Source organism: Parasteatoda tepidariorum, chromosome 7 (assembly GCF_043381705.1).
Source record: "Parasteatoda tepidariorum isolate YZ-2023 chromosome 7, CAS_Ptep_4.0, whole genome shotgun sequence".
NCBI lineage: Eukaryota > Metazoa > Arthropoda > Arachnida > Araneae > Theridiidae > Parasteatoda > Parasteatoda tepidariorum.
In genome coordinates, this window is record NC_092210.1 from 42717261 (window position 1) to 42738472 (window position 21212).

Genomic DNA, 21212 nt, shown 5'->3' on the forward strand with positions numbered 1-21212 from the left:
GTACAACTACATAAAATTCTTTCCACAACACTTAAATATTTACTTTATTTTCTTCATATTTACAGAGAACAGTTGGCAAAGAATTCTGTTAGGTTAAAAAACATTTCGCGAAAAAAAGAAAGGATTATAAAAGAAATAAAAATAAACAACTTAAAAAATATAAATGCTGTTGCCAACCATAGAATTTTTTGAAAGTTAACTTAGCAACATAAATCAAAATGACATAGAAGCGCAACTAGATCAAAATTATGATACCCGAGCACAAATCCTTCAATTCCATAAGTGTTATATCGCCAAATGCCCAGATTAACAATTGTGTTTTTAAAGAAATTCTATAAAAAGTTTTAAATAAAAAAACTTCTATTCAGCTACTTCTACAAATGCTTCTTGAAGAACTTAGCTCATTGATTAAAAATATTGTTTTAATTTTACAGTACTAACTTTACTTCTACTTACTGTTACATTATTGCTATGACCCTCTTTCATTACATTTTACAACTTTATGCTAAATTTAAGGATTTTAAGTTGTTTTGTGGTTGAATACTGAGATTTAGAAATGTGTACATAAAAAAAATATTTAGAGGTTAAGAGTTGCCTCAGAAAAATTTGAATTGTTGACACTGAATTTAATAATGGAAACAATAGTTTTTGTGAAAAATTGAACTGTATTGCTGACATCAAAACTAAAAATATTGTGTTTCAACTTAATAATATTACCTTAATTTTTACTCATATAATTACTATGATCCTTTATATATATATATATATATATGCCGGCGTTCAGTGGCAGACTACTATTTCATATTGTTTTACAACGCATGGCTTTAGCCCTCTGGTGGGAAAGACTTAAAAACAAAACTTACAAAAGTTACTTTTCTCAACAACTGAAATTTAGAATAGTGTGGTGATTAAGCAAAATATGTGAACTGTTTGCAATTTCAAATTAATATTGAAATGTACAGGTTTAGAATTTTCTACAGTGAAAAGTTTTCGGAACTTCAGTATTCAAAAAAATATACAAAAGCTAGACGTTAAAAACGTATCCAATGGGCGAGCAAAGCGAGCATTGGATTGCGAAGCAATCCGAAATGAACTGCGAAAGCAGTTCCGGGGGTTGGCGAGTGCAAGCGAGCAGGGGGCGAAGCCTCCTAGTGTCTATTATATCATTAAATTGTAAAGTTTCTTTTACTGAGTTTAAAGAAATCATAATCAAAATGTTACAACCTTTTCATAACATTGAAAAAATGGCTTGTGCCACTGGAAGACTTTAAATTCCTATAAACAATCATCCCTAGAGACTTTTATTTTCAAAATAAAGTTACTGCGTAGTTGCAGAGTTTCAATCAAAACTTGATGACCAACCCTCGACTCCGACATATTAGTTTGTATGGGGGGGGGATGCACGGAAATGCCCTACCTTACTCTTCAGATAGTCCGAGATGCTCAAATGTTACGCATCCGAGAAAGCATGCAACTAGGCAAGGTATTTTATGTGATAACTAAGGTATGTAAGAGTTATTTTTTTCAGAACCCAGACAGATTTTCATTACCCGGTACCCAGTTTTTTTTAGTCTCAAGACACGGTATCTATTTGCGAGTAAAACTCATTCATGTTCAACTCAACCACATTCAAAACTATAATAAACTTAAAAATGTTCATAAAAATAATTGTAGTTTTAAAAATTAGTTTCTAAATAATCTAACTGAAATAAACTAGTTTAGACATGATATACATACTCTTGTTCAGAATTTCAATTTATTTAAACCTTGACGTGGACACCTTTGGGACAGAGATGTTCGCTAAAAAGAGAAATCCACTAAGTTGAAAGGGCATGCAGATTAAGAAATTCAGTGCTGAGAATTAACTAATTTAATATGATAGTTAAAAAAAATAAGAAGAAACTGGAAATTAGTGATATTTATTCGAAGCAAATAAAATTGATACGAATAAAATTCAAAGATAACTAGAGAGAAAAAAATTTATATGTATTACTCTAACTCAATTTGCTTTTAGCTTATGGGTAAATGAATGTATTTGTATCATTCAGTGTTTGCAGGCTTAAGATTATATAAAAGTATAAATGGACAATGGTTGCAAACAAGTTTCTTAAATAAAATAATAAAACTAAGACGATTGTTTTGGATAAGAAACAAAAAAATTTTTTGAAGGTCGATTTCATTTAAAAAAAAACAAAAAAGTCTGTATCAATGAAACACTTATTTTGAAATATTTTACTACATTCAAGGTGAATCTCAATAACTGATTACTGACAATTTAATGATAGGATATTTTCCAGATTTTAATAAAACAAAGCAATTTTCTTCCATCTTTTAGCAATAAAATCAAACTCTCTGTAAATTCTAAATATTCTCTGCACCCCTAGATCTCTAGAAAGCCTTACCTCCAGGCATCTGTTAAACATTTTTAACAAATCTGTTGAGTTAGATGTTTAAGTTTTGAAGCAGAAAAGATGCTAAGTACTAGTTTAATACATACTTTATTTAAAAAAGACTACAAAATTTGCTACAATAAACTATTCTGCAACTTTGTTAGGCAAATGCATTATCTACAAGATTATTTTATACTAATTAGTCCTTAACAGAAGTACAGTAAAATTTTAAATTGATAAAATTTCTAGAATTGCTAATGCTGTAAGATATTTTAAATTGTTGCTAATTGAGAATTTTGGGTGCAATTTGATCAAGAAAAATTTTAAATTAGAAACAAAATAGAAACATTCTATATATAATTATGTAATGGCACAGAAAAAAATGTTTTCTGATAAAACACAAAGCTTATTAAAAATCTGATTAATAAGGAAAACATAAGATTTTACTTACTTTGCACAAAATTACAGAATATTACTAATTTTCACCATGCTCAATAAATATAAAAAGCATCACATAATTTAAAATCCTTTTATATTTATAGAATAAATTAAATTAATTTTGGAAGACTAATTTGAACATAAAAACAATCACACAAATAATATTTAAATAGCTAAAACTGTGCGTTAAAAACATGTAATAACAAAAACATTTTCAATGAACCTCTTTTATAAGTATTACTAAAATGTCAAACAAATTTCAAATGCTAATGATAAATGCAAAAAGGAGAGAACAATAATTACTGATCAATTAATAATACTAAAATCATTACTTGGACAAGATTCATGGTAACGGGAGACATCACTTAAGTCGGGGACAAAAGCTCAAATAAATATAAAACACTTTGAAAAATAAGAAATATCACAAAATGTACTATATAACAAAAATATACAGCAAACTTAGAAAAAATAGAGAGGTATCTAGAATCTGAAAGTTCCTTTCAAAATGCAAAAATTACAATGACATAATAGAAAATTTAACAAGTATAACAGAATGTAGTTAATAAAATTAGGGTGCAACTGTTGCTGACTTCGCTTTTTATATATATATATATATATATTTTCTCACTTTAAAGCAATTTTAAAAGCTTAAAGCATATTATTAATTATGATAACATTTTTCATATTATACTATTTTTTAAACATTAAATGTTACAAAATAATTTTAACTTGAATTTTAAGAAAATTAAAAAGCTTTTAAGAAATATTATTGAAGGTTTAATCTACAATATAAGGTTATTTGTAAATGTTAATGTGCAAGTATGTATGTTAAGTTGGATTTACACAGTAGATATTAAAAAGATACTTATTTTAAATTGCCATACATAAATTCAACCTCAAAGTTATTTCTTTCATTTCAAAGGGTAATTTTAAAGTTATTTCTTTAAATTTAAGGCATTTTATTTTTAGTTATTAACAAGTGCACCCTAATTATAACAAAATGTGAGGGTGAAAGAAGGAAAAAAAAAACAGTTTCTGGTAGAGGTAATCCAATAGGTTAAAATTGGTTAAGTCTATGATTCAACAGTGTATGGAAAAAATTTGAGAAAGATTTGCATATATATGCTTCAACAGTAGTATGGAAATATTTATGATTATCACAGTTAAATGTTAATCTAACATTTAACAGTGAGCACTCTGACACCTCAACCCAAGAAATCTTGGAGCTGAGAAGGCAGCAATATTTCTTCTCTACAAATAGTTGAAAGTACCTCATTTATTATGCTAGTCTGCCTAAGAAATTTATCTACAAGAGCAATCGATAAAGAGGCTTCCTCCGTGTCCGCTGGCTCACTGAAAAACAGTAACAACCTTGCAAGCTGCACTGATTTCTTTTAAGATTTTTTTTTTACGACATACACATACGACAACACAAGTACAGACACATTTTTTTGGACTATTTACACACTTTCAATAAAGCAGTTCTAAGTTATACAGAAAGGACAGTTAAGTAAATACACACAAAAGAAAAAACCAACATTAAATTTATAACCACTTTGACAAGTTTGCACACTACACACGGGTACATCACTTCCATTTTGACATGGATGTACATTAAATTTAAACAAAACATATGAAAAAAAAAACAAAAAAAACTGTTCCAGATCAGATGGATTAAGAACCTTTGGCATCTCCGCATTAGCACAGTATTTAAAATGCCGATAAAATTTTATCACAGCTTAATGCATATATTAAGTTGCATATATTAAGTTGCATATATCTGGACAATTTTCTGGAGTTTAAGTGGTCTCGAACCTTTCTGCTCTTGATTGGCAGTTTAGTTAAGTATTTTAAACATATTTCAATCCAAAAAATTAATTCATTTACCATAGCTTTAACTCTAAACAGATAAAAAATAAAGCAAAATTTAAATAGAGATTTTAATATGGAAAATCTTTTGAAGATAAAACCTTGCTTGATATTCACTTTGTAAATAAAACAGTCCCTTGAAGCCAGTCTATTGCTCTTAGACAATTTTAAGATAGAAAGGATTAAATATATTTCAGGCAGAATAATTGTCAACTAGGAAAAAGATTAACATTGGAATTCTACAATCTACCTAGCAAAAGTAAATAGTGTTAAGAGCCCTGCAGATATTTTTATTCGTAAAATATACCTAGAGGCTGAGCGCTAACCCTGCAATCGAATAAGATACTTTCTTTGGTATAATGAAAGACGTGCAGAATAATTTAAGCCTACAGAGCTATAGAAGGATTCGATCCTTAAAACTTGTGAAGGCTAGGTACTTTAAGAACTTCAGCCGAATTCTAAATTAAGATCTTTTCTTTTTTTTCTGAAACAAGACTTACTAGAATTATATCTACCTAAAAACAAGAATAAATTTAAAAACATAACACTGGCGCATATGGCACAAAAAAAAAAATTCTGGCGGCCAAAATCATAACCCGCAATTGACAGAGAAAAGAGAGAGCTTATCTGCTTTAAATTGCACGCTAAGTGCCCTATGGTACCTGTTACTTTTAAATTAGTTTTAATATGCATTACATTTGCATTGCATCTATTAGTTATTAATATAAGACTAATAGTTTAAAGACATAACCATAAATAGCAGGAATCTTGGTAGAAAGTTACATGAACTCTTCCTCTTCTTCTGGCTTGCGGATCCATGTACCACGACCCAATTGCTGGAACCGGTTAAACAGTACTTCTTTGGCCGCTTGGAAATCCTTGGCTGCTCTTTTCGCTTCGCCGTAGGTAAGGTTAGAGAGATGTTCGACTCCAAATTTAACAGCAATTTCCTTAAAACTTTGGAAGAGAACTGCCTTGCACAGACGTGATTGTAATTGACCTCCAGCCCTGGTGAATTAAAACCATGAAACAAATTATCTCTCTTTTAGAAAAATATAAATTATAAAAATTAAATATCAAAAATAGCACTCCTATTATATCATCAGTATGGTGTAGATAAAATATTAAAGACTTACATTTTTTACCATATTTTGCGATGCTGTAAGTCAACTTTTTTAATGCCCAAAATACAATGAGAATTAAGGAGAGAATTTTAGTTCAGCACTCAAAACACCATGAAAATTAAGAGAAATTTTTTAATGCCCCAAATAAAATAATTAAAGAGTCATGCATATACACCAAACAGAAAAAGGGAAAATTGGAAATTGTGGAAAATCATTGCATAGAGAGTAATGTGAAATAGATGTCAATGCTATTGTTTTATTTTCTTCTTTAACACCAAACCTAAACATGACAGAAGATTGACACTGATAAATAACATAAAAAGGCTTACTTATTTCTTTAAAGTAATTAATGACTTGTTAGAAAGTATTAATACAATGAAAAAATTCATTTTAACATACCACATATCTTTTGATTTAATGATCGGAGACTCCAAAATTTCTTCATCTGTATTAGATTTTGGAAGTTTCTTTACTTTTGAAGATTTTTTACTTTCAGCTTTTCCCATACTCTTCTTAGTCTTTTCATTCCTCTCCGAATTAGAAGTATCATTTCTGTCACGAGTGAATTAAGGGTATTGATATAAACCAAATAAACACAAAAACCGCCATTTTGAAGTTAAAAAAAAAGGCGTTGACTTATACAACGGAAAATATGGTATACAAGATAAAGAATGTTTAAAAATAAAAATTGGAACAGCTGTAATTTTAAAAAAAAATACTAATTTAAATTTATTAATACCATTTTATTTTTGAAAATATTGTTATGCAGCGAAGGGCATAAAAAGAACAGTTAATTGGGAAGTTAACTAGCTTCTAACTCTTCGTAACTAAATCTTCAGAAAATTCCCTTTAACAATTTTTTACTCACTGTAACTCTCAAGTCTATAAAATGAAACTTTGAAAATATCAGCATGACCTTTTTATATTTTCCGTAATGGTTCAGTTTTGCCCAAGTATGAAGGACAATTTAATAATAAGGAATTCAAATTTATACTCAAATAATAAAGGGTCAGAATGCGACAGTAAGACTTACATGAACTAAGATATAGAATTATATACTTTTAATTTCCGATTCCAGAAAATATTAAATTTCATTACAATCTGCTCACCGTAAAATATATTCTTACACGTGAAAGGCTTTATAAATGCAGAAAGAAGAGTTCTGTATCTGGACACCTGCTTTGCATAAATTTCTATTTTACAGACACTATTTAAGAACCAAAATTGAAAAATCTATCCATTTTCATAATATAAGTATTTTTTCTTAGATAAACAATACTACGTTAATGAGCACACTTAAAACGCATAAGAGACAAGATCAATTTTGTTCCTTTAATATTTTTATTACATTGATTTATTATTTGAATGTAAAGCTCGCTTTTTTGTTCATCTGAATATGTGTGCAATTGATTCTTTACATCAAAAAGACATGTCTTTATTCATTAAAAAATCTTATTGACTGCTACCTTCTACATTTTTTTTTTAAATATTTATTTTATCATATTACACATTTAGTTGTTATTAAATATCATTTGACCAATCCGAAAAGGTTATTGCATCACAATTGATAATTATTTATTTATTGTTTAATATTGCATGTTTTGATCATTGTTAAAAGACTAATTATCATGAAAAATATCCTTAGAACTTGTCAAAATCCCAATGATTCTGATATGGAACTACTAACTGAAGTTTAAATAAGCAGTCAGTTTCATAATTAGGCAACATTTTTTGATGTTTTCATGAAAGTATAATGATTTAAAAGAATAATCAAAATATATATATATTATAATAATTATGGAGCATATGATAAACAGATTTAGGCCTTAGAAAAAGAATACTACAAGTCAAGTAAAGATTTAAAAATATGTATTACAATTATAAAAAAAAAATTTAATGGCCACAGAGAACAGTTTCCACTTCTTACCCATATTAGTTGAAAAGGCAACTAAACAGCCATATGACAAGTTAATCTTAGATTGTGTTTGATTCTGTCCCACAGCAAAATCTTACAACTGATTAGATATTGTAATCAAACCATTAATTAGTTACTAATCTCAAGAATTGACAAGAATTTTGGACACAATGGTTTCTGATAAATCCAAAACTTCCCTTAACTATCAGAAACTCTTGTGCACAAATCAAATTGAAAAACAAATTTATCTATATAAAGTAACAATAGCACTTCATTAAATTCAAATCTTAAAATATTCAAAATTAGAAAAGATTAAAAGTCTTATTTCAATAACAAATTTCTTATGTTTTTGCTTTTAAAAATACAATGTTTTATTGATATTATTTTATTTTTAATAATACTCAACTTTCCAATATAGTTTTTATTTACTCAAAAGAATGTTCTCTTAAAAAAAGTGCAAGTACATGTTCTATTCACCAATTTTTGTAATTTTAATATTTTCAATTGCATACTTATATTTATTATTTGAACAACAAAAAAAATTAAAAAATTTGTATTTCAATAAAAAATTTTCTTTTTGCATGACGCATTAAGCATTCATAGAGCAAAAGCATGATTTTTATAGCCAATTAATCAATTTCTATGTTTGTCAATTAAATTATTGAATTTCAATAGATATAAAAAAAATTTTTATATATTTCTTGATTTTAGTTAATAAATTAAAGATTATAATTCAAAAAAGGTATGTACATTGGTTATCTGTGAAATCTTTATGTTACATAAAAACTAAGGTTTTTTTTACCACTCTAAGACAGTTTAAAACAGTTAAGGACAGTGAAACTCTAGTGTTGTGATCAAAACTTGTTTAGGACATCCAGAACTGTCTTAGATTGTCTTAGTTTAACTTCAATTTAGTCTTAAACATATTGAAATAGATTTTTCTTGTTTATGTTGAAAATTAATATTAAATTGATATTAAAAAACTCAAAAATATCTGTAGTAAATCAAACATTCATATATTCAATCTATATGAAGAACTCATCTCGCCAAAAAGTCTAAGATAGTTTCCGGCTATGGAAACAAGAAATAGCACATATCAAAGAGGTGAGCTTCACAATAGACCATAGAAAAACTATTCCCTTTCTCCATTATACTTAAAAGAGAATGATCGTAACCATAGTCACCGCCACTGCTGTAGATGTATGGCCAAAGTAGTTCTTCACATAGAATATTTTTTAGTTTTCGTAAAGTTTAATAGCACAAGAGACAGAAGCAAATATAAACAAAAATATTGAGATAAAATAATTTTGTAAAATTGATGAGGGACATTCAAAAATATGTTTGAGAGATGATCAACCCAAAAAACTTTTGTAACAAATAACTAATGTATATACAGTGATCCGAATAATAAAATGTAATATTTCTAACAAATTAAGTTAGCTACAATTATCTTTACAAATAAAACACCATCTCTTTCAACTTTATGAACATTAAGGAACTTTTTAATGACAATTTTACTGTAAAAGAACTCTCTTTGTTATAATAATAAAGGGAATAAATTAATGCTAAATAATCCTATCCCCCCCCCCACCAAAAACAAAATTCTGAAATTTAAACATGCAGGGATAGTTTTAGTTCTTGGAGATTTTAGCCTAACAACTAAAATAAAACAAACAAAAAAATAGAATGAAAAATTGAATGGGTTCCTTATAGATATTTTTATATTAAAGAATGTTATGCTGAACTGATATAAAAATCAATGAATATAAATTTCAGAAATTTAGATATTTATAAATCTTTTTAAAAAAATTGCAAGATAGCATTGGATTGATTAGCATTATTTTAGAAGCTTAATTGTTTCTTTAATACAATATTTTTAAACATAGTCTGCACTCAGAAATATTGCTTGCATTCTAAAATACAGGTTTTAAAATTTTAAAGAGCTGTGTGATTTGCATGCTGTTTATACAGTTTCTGTAATATAAATCAGTGTTCACATTAAAAAAAATTACAGAGGAAAGAGATAACCTCTTCATGTTTTTCTTCCTTTTTCTTTTTGATAAAATAGCTTTCTAGCACCTTAAAAAAATTTTAATAAGTATTCATTTCATTTAAACTAGTCGGCATATTAGCTGATCAATCCAAAATTAAAAAATTTTAAAACTAAAGAAAGAAAAGAAAAAGAAAAATTAAATGTTTTAATGAAAGGATTCATACACAAGAATAAATCAAGTTTTTTTCTTTTTTTACAAAAAATTCAACAAAATGTAAATAATCTCCTATAAATGTGACAAAAAAAAAAAGTAAGATTAGGGAAATTGGCAGAGAAAATAAGAAATTTTTTTTATAAGTTGTTGCAAAAAATATATATACATAAATAATATGAGTATAATTGACATTAAATCCTACTCAATCAACATTAAGAACATTCTTGAAATAAAAAACGCAATAAACAATACATTAGCTTGGATTACAAAATTAAAGACAAGCACCAATAAGCTGAGCGATATTTATTTAAAAAGTAAATTTATTTTAAAAATTTAAATACCAATTATCATACCATACTAAAAATAAACTAACAAATTTATAAACAAATCATAATTAAAATTAAGCTATATTTGTTAAATTAAGCCAAACAGAATAAATAACTAGAAAATGCTTTTAATCAACAGACCCACAAAATAAACCAAAAAAATGTAATACTAGTAATCTTTAGCAATAAAATAAATAAATGATTCTAAAATATGAAACAAAGCTGCCAGAAAATGAAAAATAGAAGAATAGTAGAATAATAAAAATAAAATTCATTAATCAATAAAATAAAACATCTTTTCAACTAAGTAATCTGAATAATAAAAAAACTAAATAAAAAATGTAATACAAATAATCTGTTTTTAATTTAAACTAAGTATCAATTACAATTAATCAACTGACAAAGGCTTTTAAAAATAGGAAGGGGGGAAAAAAAGAAAAATGCAATATGTTAAATTTCTGATTTTTAAAAAAAAAATAAAAAAAATCATAAATAAGACTAGAGTCCTTAGCAACTCTTTGAATCAAAAATATTGGGGGAAATGAGATTTTGTGAATGATGGAGAACGAAAAATAATGTAACTGACCTTTCGTCAGAGGTACCATTGACTCCACTGGTCAATTCCGGTCGCTCATCTTCAAAACACCAATTGATGCTGTGGGGCTTGGTTTTCTCGGTCTCACGCGAAGGCGTGCACACGATCACTCTGCCCAGATCCGGATGATTTAGGCGGTACCCTTCTGGAAGGAGCTCGTTCAAGTCTGGTTCTCCGACAAGCCTACAGCAAACCGCACGAGACAAATGGCCATGGTGATATAAGTTGCCTAAAAATAAATTACTATTAGCATAAAATAATTTTCTCTTAAAAAAGAAATGTATAGTTTTCTTTAGAAAAACTATCATAAATTTTTGCCACATTAGAATCAAATATCTGCATTAAAGTTTTAACAACTATATAATAGATGTTCATTTGAATGCAAGCCTTGTAGTGTGTCAAAGAAAAAATCAGAACATTTTTCAAAAAGAAAATAAAGACAAAAATCAGAACAATTTTGGAACAGTATTCACATACCAGTATACTTCGAAAAGGTAAAATCAAACTATAAAAAATACACAAAATTTTTCACAAAAAAAAATACATTTTTAATTTTAGAAGTACTACCTATCTTTAGAACAAAAAGCTTTAACAATTTCCAGTATAATGGAACACTGAAAAACTCTTCAAAAATTTAAATCAATTCATAGAAAATTTTTATAATATAGTTTCAGTAAAAAAAAATAATCAGTTTCAGATGCTTATTACCTAGTACAAATATTTAATTAAAATTTAAAAATTCAAGACTCCTTAACTTTTTTGCAACAGGAGTTTCAAATGCAAGATTATCGCTGAGGTTGGAGTCTTTTTCATGACCTGTTCACGGCCAGAGGGTTTTTTTAGTCTAAATCCATGAAATTACCAAAATATGAACATGTTTTTCAATAATAAACTGTAAAGTGGATAAACATATGCTGTATAGATTTTGTAATTCAAATACTTTTAAGTTTTTTCTTGTTTTAATACATTTTTAAACAATTAAAGTTTTATGTAAATTTTTTGTTGTTTAAAAATGCTTAAAAATTTTTATAATTAACTCGTTAAATTTGAAAGAGACGATTCAATAACTGTGAAACTACAAAACTCCAGCCAACAAGGTATGTTACTGCATTTGATGAAAATAATAAATAAATATACTTTCATTACAGTAAAAATTTGATAATATAAGTTTATTGATTTTCTTTTTCATAAAATGCCTAAATTCTTAAAAAGTTTGATACAAGGAATCTTACGGGTTAGGCTATATGCTTGAACAATGTAACTAATGGGTGGTCCCTAAGTTTGAACTATAAAATTTTGTGACTTTAACAAGTATTATTAAGATTAGAACAACAGAATCAATTTGACATATTTCAAACTTATTTCTTTAAAATTATCATTATCAACATTATATTTTTCAATGAATTTTAATGAAATATTAGTGCAGTTATATTTTTTTATTCAAATTCGACTGAAGCCTTTTTATTTTTATGATCTGTGTGACCTATAGCAATTTTTACCAATACCATCAAATTGTCTGTCTTAGCAATTACGAAGTTTATAATAATGTATTGAGGATATATTCAGTTATGAGTGTCCACATGAATTTAAATTTATTTTCATATTGCCTTTAAATATTATTGAAGAAAAAGTAAAGCATATTTTGCTTTTCTAGTATTTTGTTTTCAATTTTTCTTTGTGTCTTTTTTTTTAAAAAATCTGCCGAATAAAGCAGAAAAATTAGGAAATTAAGTTTTGGTTAGATATGTGCTGTGTGAATAAAATTTCACATAAATGGTTTTTCTGATTTAGGTAAAGATGAACTTAGATCAACAGGTGTGCCATAGAATGGATTCTTAGTTTTGAGTCAAAAAATTTTGTAGATTGTGAGAGAATTATGACAATGGATAATTTTCTACAAACATACAACTCACATAAAAATTGTTGACCAAGAAAACAAGTCTTTTTGGGATGTTAAGAGAAATAACAGAAAATTATCTAAAATAGCTAAAAGATAAAAAACAGCTCTTTTCTTTACTCAGTTTCACAAATCTTATCTGTCAAACAATTTACAAAAGTAAATTTTGCAAAAAAGTACTACACCTTAGCTTCAATTGTAAATCTAGGATTGCTTTTAATGAGAAACAATTCCTTGGGTCTCGTTTTGAAATGAAACTAAGTTTGGAGTCAATGTAATTGACCAAATGGCTCAAGTTACCCGAATAGTAGGGTCAGGCTCAAGTATACCCGAATAGTAGGTTCAGGCTCAAGTATACCCGAATAGTAGGGTCACATAAATGGCTAACCCAGCTGTTTTTCAATGTTCTATATCTCGCAGCAATCAATGTGTGCAATTTGCACAAAGAAACATGCAATAAAACTAAGTTAGAAACAATTTTTATTTCAATTAGTTGAAGGACTTACTAATACACACAATTGTTGCTAAACAAAACCTACATCTCAGCAAGAATCAAATATAGTGTTCTCCAGAAAATTCACAAAACAAAAGGTCAGGAGAACATAAATTCCACTAGGTCAGATTGTGCAATAAAAACAAAGTTATCAATAACAAGGTGAACAAGGTAATAAATGTTTGTGGCAAATATTCTCAGGCAATATGTATTTGCGAAATATATTCACCATAAATATTTTACATACATAAATATATTTTACTGTTAATACAAATGGATACAGTTTTGTTAGAATTTTGTTTCATAATTATTGAATTGCTACATTAAACATTGTTTTTGAAAAATATATTTAAATAAATAAACCAAAAGTTACAATGACAACAATGGGTCAATTGACAGGTGTGACAAAACTAAGTATAGATTAAATGTTGGTAGTTCTAGCAAAAAGACGTTGGATTGTAAATTAAAATCTTTTGATTCCTTGAAACTATTTCAAAATTTCCAAAAAATTCCTAATTCAAAATTCGTAAAAAATGCAATGTTTATTATACACCCCATATCAAGAGTATCAGGACAACTATGAACAAACCCTGATTCAACAGCTTCAAAAAAGAAAAAAATATATAAACATTCTAATTTATTCATAATGAATTTTAACTAAAAAAGCTTTCTTGACACAATCATTTTACCATAAATTGTGCCCAGAACGAAACACACAACAATCAATAATAAAAGAAAGACTTACTGAAAATAATCTGCAGAAAATACCGTTAAATCTTAATTTTTTAAAAAAATTATAAACAGAGTGCACTGTGTTGTACATTCCTAGCACTTATCCACACAACAAACCAAAATTTATTACTAAATTCGCTCAATACCATTCAACATCATGTGATGAGCATAGTCTTTGTAGCATCAATTTTATTAAGTGCAAAAAAAAAAGTTTAATTATCTTGAAAGAGTTGAAATTTGGACTCTTAAACTTATTGAAATTATTAACATAATATAATGCTGCTATTTGAAACGCTAGAAAGGAAAATCAAACCCTTATGAATCATAGCTTTTACTGCACATATACAATAAGCTAAGCAAAGTTTAATTAATTTTCTGATAAATTCTATATTTTTCTCATTTTTAGCATCAACCTTTTTTCTACAATTATTACTAGATTCTTTGTTTCTTAAAAAATCAATGTCACATAAATGTCCAGTGAATTTGAATAACCTCATTTCGTAGTACTTTAAATTCCATCATTAAACAAGGTGGATTTATACACTCTTTTATGACAACTATTGCTATGAATTTCCATGTGATCTAAAAATCATGTATTTTAAAATCTCAATTTTTAAATACATTACAAACTAGGAATTTCAAATCCCACGCTTAAATAATGGCTTTTTCAATTGCTATATTTTAGATGATTCCATGATAAATACACAAAGAATGTGCAAATTTTAGACATTATCTTAATACAAAGTAAAAAATATGCAAACTTTTTGCATTGTCATAAAATGCAAAAATTGCAAAAATTTTGAAATACATGAAATTTTTTTTTTATCATAGCATAAATCCAATAAAGAATCGAAAGAAAAAAGGTGAAAATCACAACAACAACAAAATAGAAAACCTGATTCATCTCATCACTAGAACAAATATAACTAATTTAAAAAAAGGTCAAAGTACAAAATAAATTTTTTCTTTAAACTTAAATTTAATTTGATTTTTTGTCTTCGAAATAAAGATTAAAATTGCAAATATTTCCAATTTAAATGCTAAAAGCAGACCTACTTTTTATTACAAAAATGTATTTTAATCTTCAAATTGCACTTAACGCTACTAAATATTCTGTTAAGATAAAAAAAAATGGTATATTCGCCAGATAATGTTTTAAAAAAATTTTACAAATATACACTTTCTATATTAATTATAGAATATCCTAGTGTTGGCATCCGACACTATTTAAATGCTTAAGACATAAAATATTCTCATAAAATATTATCATTTAGATTTAATTTAGCAAAAATACAAGGCATTAGATATTAAATTTAATAAAACCATCACAACCTGTCCAGACTCTGAATCCACATAAAAGCTATCAAAGAAACTTACCAAGTGTGACAGAACTCAAATAAACAGGCTTCATAATATGACTTAGTAGAGCGCCTTGAAGTCCCAAAACATTCCAGCGAGCAATTTTGTCACTGCATGACATAGTACGCAGTTTTTCTCCTCTGAGAATAGCATCCCAGCTTTGAAACCTGTACTCTGTATCTATTGGTATGGTTCCTTCTCCTGCATTCAATATAAATTCAATAGTATATAATGATGCAAAATATAACGTTATTATATACTAAAAATAAAACATAATGTAAGAATTATAAGAGTGAAAAGGTTAAGCAAAAAGGTAAACCCTAGTAAATCTTAAATCAGTGACCAAAATCAAGAAATTTTTTTAAAAATTAAAATCACTTTTAACCCTCAGAATAGTACAGAGCGAGCCATTTACTGGTTTCTTCTTAAATTATGTGCTCATTAATTGCCCATTTGAAATGTTGACAAGAATGCAGTATCATATCTCCATGGTATGAAATGGACACATTTTTCAAATTTAATATCTAAAACATATTTCTCAAGTGAATGTTTTATTGCTGTAACAATACAAATTTTTTAATGAAATTTTCCCCCAAAATAATGCGCTAACTGTGCTTATCAATACACAAATTTGTGAAGAAAGTTTGTGAGAAGAGGATACTAATGAACACTAACAGAGGACCATGTTCAGGCAGTGTAAAACTAATAATTTTACTGCTGTGGTCAAATCGTGTGACTCAATTCAAGAGTTATGTTATGCTGACAATCCATTGATGGAGTTATTTGTGGAATAAGACCTGAAACTATTAAAAATGTACTGGAATATTGAATTCATAGATTGGACTACTATGAAGTTATCCAGGACAGTCATTTGAATGAATATGTAACACAACTACATCAATAATAGGGAGGTTTGCTCTTTCAAATAAAGCAATAAACATTTGGGAACATGTAGTTTAAAGTTTTAAAAAAATTGCTATACCGTGTATAAAACTAAGATATACTGTCAATTAAATATAATAAAACTTAAAATTATTAAAATGATTTTCATAACAATTTATACAATATTTTGAAAAAAGCTATCAGTTCAGTTAAATTTTATTTCTTACTGAGAAAAGATATTGAATATCTACTTTGCTGTTCATAGTTAGTTCTTTAGTTTACATTACTACTTTATAACCTTACGAAATAAGAAAACTTTGAAATACAACAAAAAGCTAACAAAGCTGAAAAATAATCACAATTTTTTGAATTTTAATAAGTAATACAAAACAAATATAAAAAACTTCCATTAAAAAGTCACTAAGAAAAATTGTAAGAAAAATCTGCTAAGCTAAAAAACTCATTTCAAAATAGACTAACCGGCTTCCATTTTGGATCGCAAAAGCCCTTGTAGACTCTTGGTGAACACTGGATGATGTTGGCCATCGTTATCATCAGGAGGCTCTACTTTTTCGCCAGGCTTTAAATTACTAACATAAACAATGAAGAAATTAGATTTACTAATTATAGTAATTAACACACTAAACTTCAAAATATTAAAAGAATGGAAGCTGCAACACTGGTAGCCACAAACACCGGAAAAAAATTCCCCGATTTTCCCAGGCTGATTTTATCTAATTTCAGGGCTTTTTATAACCCCTAATAAAACCTGATTAATTATGGATATAATAAATAAAATCTAATAATCTTATAACCTATTGCTGAATTTGTCATAAATTTTAATGTTAATTTTTCAGTTATGCCTTACTTTTATTCATAATATCTATTGTAAAACATTTAAACCTGACATTAAAACTGAAAATTAACAATATTTTAAAAAAAAAAAAAATTTAATTAAAAGACTTAAGTACCACTAAACTCAAATTAATTCATTTTCGTATATTTTTGGTTAGCTCAATTCCCTGATTTTTCCTAAATGATAAACTTTCTAGTTATCTCTGTTCTGTGGTCACCCTGTACAATAATCGACCACACTTAACCCTCTGAGTGTTAGGACCCTAACCCTCTGAGTATTGTACAGAATTTTCCTTGCTGTGCACTTACATTTTTTTAAGAGAGAAATTGGTTTCTGCTAAAGTTAAGTCACCATCTTTAATATTGGACAAGACAAATGCCTAGAGGTTTAAGAATTGGACACTGTAGGAATTAAAGAGTAACTTATTATATTAAATGTTGTACTCTTACATTATCAAATTCCCACTAAAAAAGTTACGCTTTGTAAAAAAGCTTCCACAATTACAAAATTTTAATCAATAAGTGATAATCATTAAAAAAATTTAAATAATTAAAACTGAAAAAAAATTTCAAATTTAAAATATATAAATATAGATAGATGGATAGTATAACCCTTGACATCAAAAAAACATTTAAAATAAGATTAGAATCTATACACACTGCGTAAATAGAGCTCCATCTCCACATGGTGCAGTAGAAATATACAAGTGGAATGTAACATCAGTTTTGATTTGTAATTTGCCATCGTCAGTCGATTCAAACATGGAATGTTCTTTGCCGAATTCGTATGTTTTTAACTGTTTGTACAGGAACCTAAATAATTCAAAAAGATATAATTATATTACTGGCATATAAATGACTCATCACTAGGGCTCAAACCAGTTATGTAAACATAGTTGCTCAAAAGGATCACCTAAATTTTCATGAAAGGTCACAAAATTTAACATGGTAGACAAATGTAAAAGTTTGAGATACAAGTTATATAGCAATATACAAGTTATATAGTGATACAAGTTATTAAACATATATGTCATATACACTTTAGAGTGCATACCAAATATAAACATTTAGACTATTTTAAAATATGTTAAACTCCACATTTTTTTTTATAAAAATCTCATTTTTTTAATAATATCTTTATGGCAATTAATTTTTAGATCACTTATCTAAGTTTGTTTTTTGATAAACTCAATTTACAATGAATCTATAAGATATCCACATGGTTAGAAGTTACTGACACAGCTTCACATGGTTTTTCAAATCCAGATATTTTAAATACTTTATTAGGATGTATTCTATTAAGACTATTTAATTTCAAATTCACATGATTTCGTATCTTTTTTCCAGCAGTCATTGGCAACATATTTTCACATGGTTATCAAAATCCAGATATTTTCAATACAACATTCTGACACAATCCCTTCACAGCAATTCCACAGTAAATGCATATAGTCTTGTTACTCGCTTTTCAAAAACTACACGATTTTTAAAATCCCAATACTATATCAATATGATAATATTAATGGTGGAAAATGTAAATATATCAAGCGCCAAATTAGTCATCCATACAAAATTTCTGTGATATTTGTTATTACATTGGCAACAATTGTCGCTATGTCGCCAAAGGAACACTGCAAACAAGAAGGCTTATAACTATCAACTTCTGCATCATAATATATAGAAGGGAATCTACTCACCAATACAAAATACTTTGTTAGCTAAAATTCTGAAATTATTTTATTTGATTATTAAAAAAAATAATCTTATAAAATTTTGCTCTCAAAAAATACAAGGGAAAATATGTAAGTAATTTCTTAAATTACTTAAACTTATTTTTTTTAGTCATTATTAATCAAATTATATTTAAATTTAATCAATTAGTCAATTTTTATAAAAAGCGAACCTGAAAATATTTTATTCTTCTCTTATCGATCAATGTAACGGCTAATTTTTATTTCAATACTAAGGTGAACTCGTTAATTCACTGTCGCACCTAGCCGAAAACAAAAATCTATTTATAACTCTTTATTCTTAATTTCTTACAACAAATATGTTTCAGTTACATAGTTATACAAATTCTCACAGTCGTGTTGGCAATTCACAATCGCCAAAGTATTTTCAAACCTAAAATTGACTAAGGGAGGTTGGCTTTATTTTGGAGATGTTATCTTTCGATAAATCATCAATCTTAGATCCCTTCCCACGCTTCTAACTGTCCGTTCGGAACAAATTCATTCTCTTTCAATTTTGAATTTGTGGCGACTGGCGGTGCTCCCAGTCCCAACCGTTAAATATCATTCACAACTGAAAATTCTAGATGTAGAGAATGTTATCTTGATCCCTTTAAGGGACTTTTCTTTATTATTTTTATATTTTAAATGTGGCCATTTTCAAACTACTAATATTTGTTTAATAAAAAAATTTTACTTAAACGATTTTATTCATTTCTTTGAGATAATTATTATATTACATCCAAATTAAGATGTATATGTAACGGCCGAAAATCAATAATCAATGATGATACTTCAACTATCACTAAAAAATTAGTAATGGCGATCACTGCCATAACAGTCAACTAAGAAAAAGAAATCAAAAATTTGAAATAATACTTTGGAGAAGAAAAAAAAAACACTCCAGAAAATTCTTGAAAAATTATGCCTAATCTAGGATATTGATCAATTAGCCCATCATTCAATCATAAAAATTCTATTGTAATATTGATAATAATCTTAGGTACAAATGCTGCTTCAGGGTAAGGGTACAGCTAATACTGTGTAAGTGTAGCATTGAGTTGTAACATATTTGTCTGAAAATGTCCAAATACTTTAATGCTGTCATTGAACTTCTATTACTACATTTTTACATGTACAAATTACTAAAACATCAAGTGTATCATTGATGGTGGGTACAAGTGCCAATTCCAGAAACTTGTAGAGAAAAGGCAGTTAAATTGATAACAGGGATTAAAATGTTTTTCGTATGTGCAACCCACATTCAAATATAATGAACTGGGAGGCATTTACTCTGTTCATTTATAAAGAAGTTAAGTTAAGAAAATTACTATTAATTCAAGTACCTGAGAAAGCCTCTCCTAGTTATAACTTCAGCATGCGAGTCATTTACAACTAAGCCATCTTGGCTCAGTCCCTCACCGGTAATACATCTATTTCCTATAAATAAAAAAAGGTCATAAATTAATTTCTTAAAATAGCATCCATATTTAAAAAGAAAAAAAAAGTTATTAAAACAATAGTAAGTTGCTTAAAAAGTAAAAGCGATATTAAATAGTCAAGTAAGATAAAAAATTTAAATATTTCATTTGAATTTGGGTACAACAGTATTTCAATAAGCCAACTACTCCAACAGTTAAAAATTTAATTTTTAAATCTAATCTTTCAGGATAAGAACCGTAAATATACTATATGAAACAGCAGAAAAGGAAAATCTAATTGAGAGTTATTAACTATTAAACTTGATGTAAACAAATAAAAGCAGGCCACTCCGCAAATAACAAATATGCAACTAGGTAGAGAATTGAATTTTGACAGGCTTTTTTTTCATTCGTGAACCTGGCAAGTTTTTTTTTTTTTAAAAAAAAATACTGGAATTGTTCAAACATTAGTGCAATTTTTAATTTTTTATTGCAAATTTCTCACTTTTTTGCTTTAAATAATGTCTATTTACCTATCATTGAAGGACAATTTATTTAATTCTCAAGATCATTTTATAAGCTCACGCTTAAGTTGATGCTAAGTAAAGACAACAAATAGAGGAAAACTAGATGTTACCAGAAATAAATCTAAACATTTTTTGGAAAGTTTTATGAACATAAAAACTTAATTCAAGAATCATAAAAATTGTTTTTTATTTAAAATGCTATGAGTTGTCAATAGGTTATATTAATCCTTTTTCATTTCTTTTAATTAGGGCACACAATTTATATTCTTAAGTTAAAATATTTTTCAAGTACATTTTTCAGGTTGCATTACAATATACATTTACAAAAAGCTCATAAATTACAATTTTATAATTTATTATATATTGGTAAATAGACATTCAAAAAAACAGTTTTAAAAATTATTCCTTGTGTTTTGGAATATATTAACTTTTAAGAAAAATTAATGAGTGAA

At 27.2% G+C, this 21212-nt stretch overlaps 1 protein-coding gene across 4 annotated transcripts in view; it reads right to left on the minus strand.

Annotated features, from left to right (window-relative positions):
- Positions 1–2479: 2479 nt before the first annotated feature.
- Positions 2480–21212, minus strand: part of LOC107455886 (uncharacterized) — a 43861-nt gene continuing 25128 nt past the window's right edge. For 2 of the 4 annotated variants that reach the window (XM_016073608.3, XM_043048062.2), the window contains 7 exons: positions 20159–20252; positions 17743–17895; positions 16708–16817; positions 15364–15546; positions 10856–11093; positions 6221–6373; positions 2480–5705 (listed from right to left, as the gene is read on the minus strand). In XM_016073608.3, the coding sequence (XP_015929094.1) occupies positions 5477–5705; positions 6221–6373; positions 10856–11093; positions 15364–15546; positions 16708–16817; positions 17743–17895; positions 20159–20252 (1160 nt within the window). In that variant the 3' untranslated portion in view covers positions 2480–5476. The remainder of the gene's footprint in view (positions 5706–6220; positions 6374–10855; positions 11094–15363; positions 15547–16707; positions 16818–17742; positions 17896–20158; positions 20253–21212) is intronic. The other 2 variants (XM_071183345.1, XM_043048063.2) reach the window with 1 other exon arrangement.